Here is an 11,139-nt window from a genome sequence, read left to right as displayed (position 1 = left end):
TGCCGACTGAAGTTAAACCACGACAGTCTCTCATACTCATATCCGAGTTTTTTATTTACAGTTACTAGCTGCTATTATTTTAAAGCTTCTCTACATATTTTTTTCTACTGGAAAGCACTAATAATTGTTATTATATGAACATGTAAGTTATTATATGCTTGCCAACAAGCCTGCGTCTGCAACAGAACACAACACAGACACGCTCGTACTAACAATGTTCAACTTAGCTTTGCACTGCAGGCAATGCATATTCACTAACACAACTACATGACTTAGATGCATTAGCCCTTATTTCTGCACGCCGCTTAGCCATCTCAGCTTCTTAGGTAGAGTTGGCAGTGGCTTAGTGCCAGGTATACCATACTGTGTGCTGCATGGTGCAGTTCTATACAGTCTGTGAACCCCTATAGCAGTTTGGGGAGGGTGGGGTGGTTTGCCTTGCAGAGTTCAATTCCAACTACTGTTACGAAGGGTAACAAATTAATGGAAACTACTGCATTGTTCAACAAATGGCAAACAGATGCTTATTCCTGAAGAACCGACATTTGCTAGAAAGGACGTGGTAGTCAAGCCTGTGACAAAGTTCCATAGCAAGGTTTTTCCCTTTATTCACCGACAAGGGTTTGACACTCATTTCACAGCAATCATCCAACCTAACCTCATGGCGCAGCAGGAGACCCCTCCACCTGCCAATCTCCCTTTGGTCAGGGACATTTAAGTGTAACCACCTAAGCAGTGCAATTCTATCACCCCATATTGCAGATGAACGGTAACAGGCTGTTTAAAAGATTGAGCAGAATCTAGATGTTTGGGTGTGTTTGTTAAAAATCAAGTGCATTTCACAAAACCAGACTCCAGAGTACATTGCAAGACTGCATCCCAAGGTGCATAAGGCATTTCAAGTAGTTGAGCACGAGCACGTAGGTGACAGACAAAACGTATGCATACTGCTTACCATCAAACATTATTTTTGCCCTTTGAATCATAAAGGACACTGCATTTAATGAAGTGAACTCTGCAGAATTTCAGAAGCACCACACACAAGTCAAACTATAAATTCAACACTTTCATCTGGAATTTGATACTCCATTAACATACTGAAGTTATTTTTTTGCAACTGTAATTTATGCTGAAAATTAGTGGCTTTGGTACCTGGCACAAATGACATGGCACAAAACTGGGCTCAGAGAGTATGAGAAAGACAGTGCCTGCCTACACATTACACTGACAGGAAAATTTATCTCAGTTGTTAAATATTTTCATGTCTCTTCTTTCTATTAATACGTATTATTTGCCAGCAACACTGGTAAATAGTTGAACAAACTGCTACCTTAACTTTTCAAAAGTTTGATTTATGTATCTTTAAAAATTAACTTATACAAACATAAACTACTTATCTTTCAAAAAAAGGTAACACGATATAGAGATCCTGTGCCTGAAATCTTGGCTAGTTTTTCAACTATCAGTCTAATAAAACATACAATCTCTGAAAAAATCTTGCACCTACGCAGAACATATATGCAATATTATAGCTGAGTGTGCTTTGCTAATAGTTCTTGTTAACATTTACAGATGCATAGAACACCGATAGTGCATTGGAGACTGTATCTATATTTCTACATATCAGCAGTTTGACACATTTTCCTTTTATTTCCCCTCATGCTCCAGATCTTCACAACCTTATGATTCATCAGGACAAAGGAGGAACCAAGCCAAAACAAACACAGAGCCTTCCCATAAAAATGATACTGCGCATCTTGATTCCTTTGAAGAAACCTCTTTCTAAATACCTGATTAATACTTTGTTGACTTCTATACTTACCCAAAAACCTCCATACATCCTTGCATTTTCTCTGTTTTACTTAGCAAAAAATCTGAAGCAATCACTTTCATCATCATTCATCAAATTACTTCTGAATAATTTTGTTTTATCTAATCAGACAGGTTATTTTCAGCTTACTGTATTCATTTAAAAAGAACTAGGGACTGAAAAATAGCTTGTTGGCATATAGCATTTGACAGCGATTCTCAGCTTCTGTTCAACAGCAACTAAACAGAAAATAGCATCCGAGAAGACTAAGTAAGACAGGTAGCACTTTCATATGGAAGTTAGAACAGCACTCCAATAAGAGAAAACAGAATGAAGTGTGACAAGTTATTAATAGCTTTGCCTTATATATTACATATCTGAAATAAGTAGGCAACATTGCTTCAGGCATTCAGCTTGCCTCACAAATATTCTCTAACTTATCTCAAAAAGGCTCAAGTTTGCCCACCTGAATATCCAATAACACTGCCAAGCCAAGTTAGGAGCTTCAGACCAAAGCTCTGATGGGCAACAATAGATGAATGCATAACTTGTACTTTCAATGGCTTTGTCTGACGACTGGTATTTCTCTTAAAAAGAAAAGGAAGAAGGAGGTAATGCATATTTAAGTGAGGACTAGCATATATTTCTGCACAGAAACACACCATTCCTATGACTGCTTTCAGTAATTTATAATACTAATACATATTCTAACTACTAACACCTACACAGGGAAGAAACAAAACCAAAAAAGTCTAAACTTTCTTTACCCTATTAATATTTGAAAGGCCTTATTATGCAATATCAATGTATTTAGGCCAATCCATTTTCCACTCTTGGCCTCTTATCAATGTACACACTGATCTGCTGCATTTTACTGATAAGCAGTCCCACGCACAACCTAAGACAGCCATGCATATTTGTTCCTCACAATATGACACGCAAGTCACACAGCAGCCCACTAAGGGAAGAAAATTATTGTCCACGGACTATTTTCAATAATACAAATTAAACACACAGAGTTAAAACAAGAAAGAGTATTTCCCCTCATCTCTGTGTTAGTAATCTTAATAGTTAGACATTACATATAAAAGCCATTTGTTCTTTGACTGCATAGGTGGCAAGTTAAAAATATTGCATAACTTTATCTTTAAAGATATGTTAATGTTTTCAAAATACCTTAAATAGTTTAAGGCCAGAAACTCTAGCTGCAGAATTTTTTTTCAGTGGTAGCAGTATTATACACAAACTATTTATTTCATGTGATTAAGTACTGCACTGCAGCAGTTAAAGAAAAAATAAATAAAAAATATTATTCCCATGTTCTTCCATGTAAGAACCCTGTAATATATAGATATTATGAATATATACACATATATAAATACACACACACAAAATGAAAGTGTATTTGTAGTTTCACACTTGGATTCAATCAGTAACAATTTTGTTTGTTGTGGCTGTGTAAGAGGCAAACAACTTCATACTATAGGAGAAAAACTAAGAGTTTAACTTCACTGATCTGAACTGACATGCAATTCTAAAAGATTACATCTGAAGTTCCTGAGCAAACTCTGTTTTCTGAAGGGAAAAGTTGTCTGGGAACTTCTTTTTAGGAAATGATTTTGGGTGCAAGGTAGACCATAGTAGAAAAAACAGAAAGAAAAACGGAGCATAAACCTCTATTTTGATACCTCTACTGTGCGTATTGTAAATAGTACCTCCAACACTTTGTATTATTAAAATATAGTCATTACAGTAATAACATCCCAAAACCGTGTAGCAAAGCCTCTTTTTGCTTAAGATGAGGCAAATAAGCAGGTAATATTACTTACCACTATTACCGATTTTGCTTGATCGCAGTAATGAAAGTCTCCATATCGAACAGACCTACGTCCCTTTAAATTTGTAAAGAAGTAACATTACCACCAGCTTCTAAATAAGAAGTTCAAATATTGTGTTTTACATTAGTATAAAAGATACAGTAGAAGTTTCAGATGCACGTTAACCACCCTTGCTTTCATGTTATTTTCATTTTTTAAATTACTGTATATAGTTACATACTTGAATTCCCAAAATGCACCCTGTACTTTTAAAAAGAAAATAAAATTATACCATATATGCAGTTACCTGTTATACTAAATTTTCTGTGTATAATATTGTTTTTAAGATGTAACCATCACACTTCTTTTATTTAAAATACCGAAAACCTATCTTTAGTACTCATGCATCAATCATTAGTTTTGGTAGAATTTAAAGATATTTCAGACATTTCAGTGCCTTTTAAAAAGTAGATATGAAAGCTAATTGGTCTTTTAAGCATACAACTAAAGCACCTGGTTTATTTCAAAACTGGAAGGTTTCCATATTGTATGAGTCTTTCTATACTGTCAATACACACATTAAAATAGATAGTCGATTCAATTTCTAGTGTATTATAGACAGAACAGATTACTGAGATTTTTAGATCTGGTCTGATGCCAAATCATTGTTTCAGGCATAACCTTCTCATTTCTTTTACATACATACACACGTGCACGTGTATATATGCATTCATGTATTTGCTTAGAAGTAGGACAGGGATCAACAGTAGGGAAAAATCTCCAAAGTGCATCCTACAATACACAGCATGTGCTCAAGTCAGCACACATTCAGGGATCAGACGGGAATCTTTTGGTTACTGATATCACAAAAATACAGTAGTGATAATACAAAACCAAAATCTAGTTCAGTGTTAAGTAATCTAAAGTGGTTATATTTCCTTTTCCATTGACCTTCTTGAAGTACTTTAACAACCCAAAATGACACTCTCATGCCATTTTGCTCATTGCCATTTTGTAAAAGACTTCCCCCCCGCATGCCACCCCCCCTCCGCCCCCAAAAAAAGGCACAAGCCAACAAAACAACATAAAAGGACACTCATTTTCACAGCAACTGCTTAAAAGCTCACGGCACAGATAACAAGATGCAGTTGTCCCCAGAAAGTTTTCCCTTCTTAAAAAATGCACACAGGCCAGAATACAAACACAGCTGCAGGGTGCTTCTGAGACCAACATACTAGTTAAAATTATATTCAGCATATAGTGATTCTGAACTCATTGTTCTTTCTAAATGCTGTATGAAATGCTTTACCTCTTCCTGCCATTATCATCTGACAATTATGAAAAAGAAAACTAAATTAAAAAAACAAAAACACAAGTAGTTCCATGAGCACTGGAACAAAAGCAGCCAATTATGGATTTTATCCCTCACAGTTGACTGGTGTTACTCTGGGAAGCATTTCCCATGCTTGGAGCACATACGGGGGCTCTTTCAATATCAGCTCCCTGGTGTACAGTAAGGGATGAACTAAAGCTGCTGCCTGTCCTTGACAGAGGACTGAGAGACACCCTGCTATCTACACCCACAAGACTTACTGGAATACAGTTACACTGAAACATATATTCAATATTAGGGCTGGTTTGGATTAGCCAATGAGTTAAGACGTTTTAGGGTGGCCTGACACACAGGGCTCAATCACATTAACAACGCTCTGGGAAAACAAACTGAAGTAAGCGTAGTCATATAGAATAAATATTAGGGCAAGTATAATTAAAAGTCCTAGCAATTAATTTACTTACATCTCTATCTACTGTTGTTGCAAAACCAATAGCTTCCTTCTGTGTGCAGTTGACAGCCTTCTGAAGAGTATAAATAACTTGTTCATAGGTATGGACTTCATCATTAAACAGCATGCAGTAGTAAGTGTCACTCTTCTCACTTCAAAGCAAGGATTGAATTTATATAATTCAAAGTAATGTAATTTAAAAAAAAAAAAATCAACTTCTAGTTTAACAAAGTTTTCCACCAAGCAGACAACCCAAGCCTGGGCTTCCTTTGCTGTACTGGAACATATCTCAACAATTTATTTGAAAAGGACTGACCACCCCTAACCTCTATAGGAATGTGCATCTTTCCTGCAGAATTAAGTCCAAAACGAGCAAAATCTTAAGACAATATTTAGGTCCGAGTACTATTTTTGAACATTTGTTGATTATGAATTGATAGTTTCCTACTAAGGAAAACACATTTCCTTCCATTGCAGCTGTGCTCAATACATTCCCCCATAGCTTCTTAAGAGATTTCACCGGTCTTGGCATTATTTTGCCACACCTATTTCCCCAATACTGCATAAAGGTCTATTAGACAACAAAAACTTGGCAGTCTCTTAAAAAGCCTAAACTCCACAATCCTCAAAACCACAACTTATTAAACTTACATAGATTCAGTGCAATCTTTTGATTCGCATCATTTCTTTACACAACATTCTTATTCACACAACACAAAGTAAAAGAAGTTACTAACAAGATGTCACAAATTAATCCATGATAACTATGATGCTACAATACACTTAAATATTCTGTAATGCTTCAAAATTTGTAATAAGTGGATCACCAAAAGTACAAAATACTTTTGCCATCAGAATTTCAGCAAACTTTGATCATAAGAAATTAACCCACCACTTGTTTTATGGTATTGTATTTTACTAATACTTCGTTTTCAATATTAAGAAAATGAAGGTATCACAAAGACATTGTTTCATCATTGCTATGAAGAGAAATGGGCTGTATAACCACAAAAGTAAAAAATATGAGAAAAACAAATCTATTAAAATTATTTTAGTCCATTTTCTACAAAATATTCCTGACAATATTAGGAAAGGCAGAAAATATACTTAAAATCAGAATTTGCATTTTCTATTGTAAATATCTTCAAGCCTTTAAAAGGCATAAGTCAAATACTATACTTACATCATTTCTAGGCCAGGCAATTCATTTTCCTTTTCCCATGTTAATATATCTACTGCGTATTTAAATGTGATGGCAAAAATATTATAAGCTCTTGCTACCATATCTTCTGGTAACTGCACAAGAGGATCCTGGAAAATAAATATAAATGGCAATTGAGAAACTAAATGACATTCAAAATAGAAATTATCAAATTTGCACCTCTCTGTCAAAGATGATGTAAGCATCTTTAATGATGTCTTTCTTTAAATGACTTTACATTTGAAAGGAACAGAGTCAATAATCATCTCGTTTTCTTCTTCCAGTTCTTCACTGACAATCACCAAACCAGTGATGTAACATTCAACACCTAAATGTTAACTTGCCTCTGATCACCCACTTAAATTTTCACACACTTCTCCATTTTCACTTTCATTGTTCCCACTTCTGCACACCTTCTAAGATAGTTCTTCTGAACAACTTTTAACCTCAGCCATATTAAAATCTGCTTTTTCTGCAATGCCTTCAAAAACATAATTTGAAATCACCATATCTTTTGTTCCACGTACCAATATTAGTAAACTGCAGAATACAAACAACTATGCATCTATTGTCTTGTTTCATATGTAGCATGCATTAAGAGGCAGAAGTTTTATCTATCCAAGCTTACACAACATCCAGCACAATGGGATCATGATTTATGATGCACGTCTCTTACATGCTGTGGCATATAAATAATTAAATGCTTAAATGTAACTAGGTATTTCATAATGATCTGCCCATGTCTCAGTCTCATTCACAGACAGCTGTTCCCCTTTCATATGTGGACCATGCACCCACTTGTGCCCACTCTGCACTCGCGAGGGTGCCTTCCATTTGACATCTGCAGCAGCTACTATAAATTCATCCTCCTCTCTCTGCCAGAGCAGAATGACTGCTGCTGCAGGTGGGGGAACTGAAATGAGGAGGGGGAGGAAGAGGAGTGCTCCCTCAGTCTGCAAAGTCAAAGGGACTACTTTTTGGAGCAGCAAATGAGAACCACTGCCAACTCTGAATCAGGTAGTACAAGTACCGCTGCCATTTCCTTCCAATCTATTTCAAGGGATTTGTGTGTGAATAGAAAACATTAAAAAACTCTTCTCTGAAAGGATTCTTCTTCTACTATTTCAAATTTTTGATGTTCAGAACAACTAGTCCCTCTTCTACAAAGCTGGAAAGGGAACATTGCATGCCCTGTAGGTCACCTGGACGTGTACTATACATTGAGTCACTGACTCAATTCATCATTTGATATTTTGAAGTATGTGTAACTGTTAGCCAATTAAAATATTTAACAGTAGCCCAATTTCGTTTTAGGATTACCTAATACCAAATTCTGTGTTTCACTACAGTTTACATTGTATAAAAATGGTCACAATCTTTTCAGAACTCAAGCCTGCATTATCTACAGGAGGCCCTTGACAGTCAGCAATTCACCTGTACTAGTAAAGTTTATTCACCTACCCATCCCAAGATTCTTTTGGAGTATTTGGAAGCTTTACAGAAGTGTTAATAACTGCCATTTCTCTTTTTTGCTTCATTTAAAACTTATCTAGGGTATGGAAAACTACTAGTCACCAAAAGCAAAGGCAAATCTTAAGCAGCAGCACTGCCTCCATTCCCAGCATTTTCAACAAAGACATGTATCTGGGCAAGGCAGAAAACAGTCTCTGATAATGCTCAACAAATGATCCTGGATCTACCTCAAACACAACATTGCATAACGTAAGAGATCTCAATCCCCATCACTCACGGGGAAGAAACACAAAGCCTGCCTAGTACCTTAATTTTTCTGTCACTCACACTCACTGTGTGAGTATCTTTGGACATAGAAGTTCTGAAATCTTGGGAGGACTGCTACAAGTTTTCTAAGGTTGCCCACTAACGTAAACTGGCATGTAGATCAAGTGGTGAGTCCATGCAGCTGCGCTAGAGTCTTAGGGTTGAGATAGCGATAGTAGATTTTAGAAGGACCACTGTCACTGCAAATACAGTTACAGTTGCTTCACTTAAACCATCAGATCAGCAAAATTACTGCAAAAATTTGGCTTATATTTTCCCTTCAAAAAAATCTCACAGAAATTATATTACATAAGAACAGACATGAGTGGCTAGACCAGAAGCCCAACTAGCCACTCTCATTTTGAGATAGCGATAGTAGATTTTAGAAGGACCACTGTCACTGCAAATACAGTTACAGTTGCTTCACTTAAACCATCAGATCAGCAAAATTACTGCAAAAATTTGGCTTATATTTTCCCTTCAAAAAAATCTCACAGAAATTATATTACATAAGAACAGACATGAGTGGCTAGACCAGAAGCCCAACTAGCCACTCTCATTCCTGAGATGTAATAACAGATACTAAGGGAAGAGTATAAGAAAAGGACAGAATGCTCCTCTGGTCTCCAGTAACTTAAGACACTAATACTTCCCACACCAAAGATGGTATCTACAATTTTTAAATGGCCATTGATCATTTTTTCCCTCCACAAACATGTTTAAATTTCCTTTTGAACACATGTAAACTTGTAACAATGATGTTCCATAACAGTTAGTCCAACAGCTTGAGTTCATGCTGTAAGAAGTAGCATGTCTTTTTGCATTTAATATGTCCAAGTTGTTATGCTATGAGACATGGTGAAGGTATGTTCTCTATTTACCTTCTCCATACCAAACAAGCTTTTATAGTCCTCTATCTTACATCTCCATTACAGCTTTCCTGTAACAGCAAGTTATTTTGATTTAAAAAATCTGTGCACTTTACTTTGGTAAGAATTGGAACATATGTTGCACAGACAGATTAATTTGGCTTCTTCAGGCACACGATTACATACATGTTTGGTTTTTGGGGGGTTTTTTGGGGTTTTTTTGGTTTGGTGGTTTGTTTTTTTTTAACATGTGGCAGACTCCCTTCACCTTTCAGAATAAGACAGAAAAACAAAGCAACAGAACTAAAGCTGCAGAGGCAACCAAGAACATACAAAATAAAGCCTTCAAGTAGAAAACGTCATTCTAAATTCCTTAAGTTAGACAAGATATTAATTTTTTCTAACACATAGTGTGGTTCAAATATTACTATTACATTTCCTCCCCATCTCTCATGCATGGTATACAAGACTAAAAATAACCTCGTATGAATGAGTTTTATATATACACACATATATAGACAGTTAACAATGTTTTGAAACATGCCTCCTCAACTGTTATTACCTCTTCTTCTGCAGTCTCTGAAGTGTTAAGTTCATGCTTTTGACAGTAAGGACCTTCTTTCCAAGCTTCTGTATCACCACAGTCACAGAAACCTCCTCCACCTGATGTTGTCATCTAAAATTATTTAAAAACAAAACAGTTCATGTGAATATGCATATACATACATGCACATTAAGAAATGAGTAGTCATAGATAAACTACAAAAGCATGACCACAACACCCGATGGCTTTAGCTGATACCCTGTTAAAAAGCATAGTGAAACCATGCCTGTTTCTATGATGGCTGAAAGCTTATCTACTTCATCAGTCTGCCTATGCTAAAAGAAAATTTAAAAAAACAAACAACAACAACAAAAACCAACAGAAGCTTCAAACACCCCCATTCTGCCCCACCTGAAGGCTGTGGGTTTTTTCTGGTTTTAAGTTTTTCTGAATCTATTACTTGCAATGCCATCTGTACTATTTCAGATTCTCACATTTTTAATCTGAACAAAGCTATATTGTTTCATATAGCACTATTACACAGTGAGTAAAAGATGTGCTGTTCACAGTAACAGTTTACAGACAAAACTTACAAACTGTCCACACAAGTCTTAGTAAGCATAGAAAAAAGTATCTGAAAACTGTATATTTACACTGTTTTAATAAAATGGATTTTAAAGCCAAGATCACCTCAAATTAGTAAGTGTAATAATACTCTTTTTGAACCACAACTATTAACTGATTCATAGAATTCTTCTTCTTTCATTTTTGGCATACAGGTACATTCTGTACATACAGGTACATCCTACAGTATCAACAAAATTAGACAGACATTTGAAACAACATTTGCTTACATTTTTGGATGTCACCTAGACTTGTTAATTCACTAAACCTACATACAAGAAGTATGCTGATATCAGCAAATTGGGTCGGGTTTCTTGGGGCAAGTTGTTGTGTTTGGTTTTTTCTTCCTAAATCCTAGTGCTCAACGTAACCATGCAGTGATCGAATTTACATTAACAGCAGTGCAGTATTGTCAAAAACAGATTTACAGAAAGGCTGCACCGGTAGTTTTCACTTCGCTTCTTAGTTTAAAAACACACCAAGGCCTTCTTGGGTTTGTTTGTAGGTTTTTTTTAACTAATCATAGAATCATTTAGGTTGGAAAAGACCTTTAAGATCATCAAGTCCAACCGTTAACCTAGCACTGCCAAGTCCACCACTAAATCATGTCCCTAAGTGCCACGTCTACATGTCTTTTAAATACCTCCAGGGATGGGGACTCCACCACTTCCCTGGGCAGCCTGCTCCAATGCTTGACAACCCTTTTGGTGA

General features: G+C 36.0%; 1 protein-coding gene across 1 annotated transcript in view; it reads right to left on the bottom strand.

Annotated features, from left to right (window-relative positions):
* The window catches only part of UBR2 (ubiquitin protein ligase E3 component n-recognin 2), a 64,083-nt gene that overhangs the window by 48,230 nt on the left and 4,714 nt on the right, over window positions 1-11,139 (bottom strand). Inside the window, exons 3-7 of the mRNA XM_009279612.2 lie at window positions 9,823-9,936; window positions 6,595-6,722; window positions 5,425-5,563; window positions 3,640-3,702; window positions 2,277-2,397 (exon numbers count right to left, since the gene is read on the bottom strand). Of these exons, the coding sequence (XP_009277887.1) occupies window positions 2,277-2,397; window positions 3,640-3,702; window positions 5,425-5,563; window positions 6,595-6,722; window positions 9,823-9,936 (565 nt within the window). The remainder of the gene's footprint in view (window positions 1-2,276; window positions 2,398-3,639; window positions 3,703-5,424; window positions 5,564-6,594; window positions 6,723-9,822; window positions 9,937-11,139) is intronic.

Source organism: Aptenodytes forsteri, unplaced genomic scaffold (genome assembly GCF_000699145.1).
Source record: "Aptenodytes forsteri isolate BGI_AS27 unplaced genomic scaffold, ASM69914v1 Scaffold195, whole genome shotgun sequence".
Classification (NCBI taxonomy): Eukaryota; Metazoa; Chordata; class Aves; order Sphenisciformes; family Spheniscidae; genus Aptenodytes; species Aptenodytes forsteri.
Note: the sequence above shows the minus strand (reverse complement) of the source record. Positions and strands in the feature narration are given on the sequence as shown.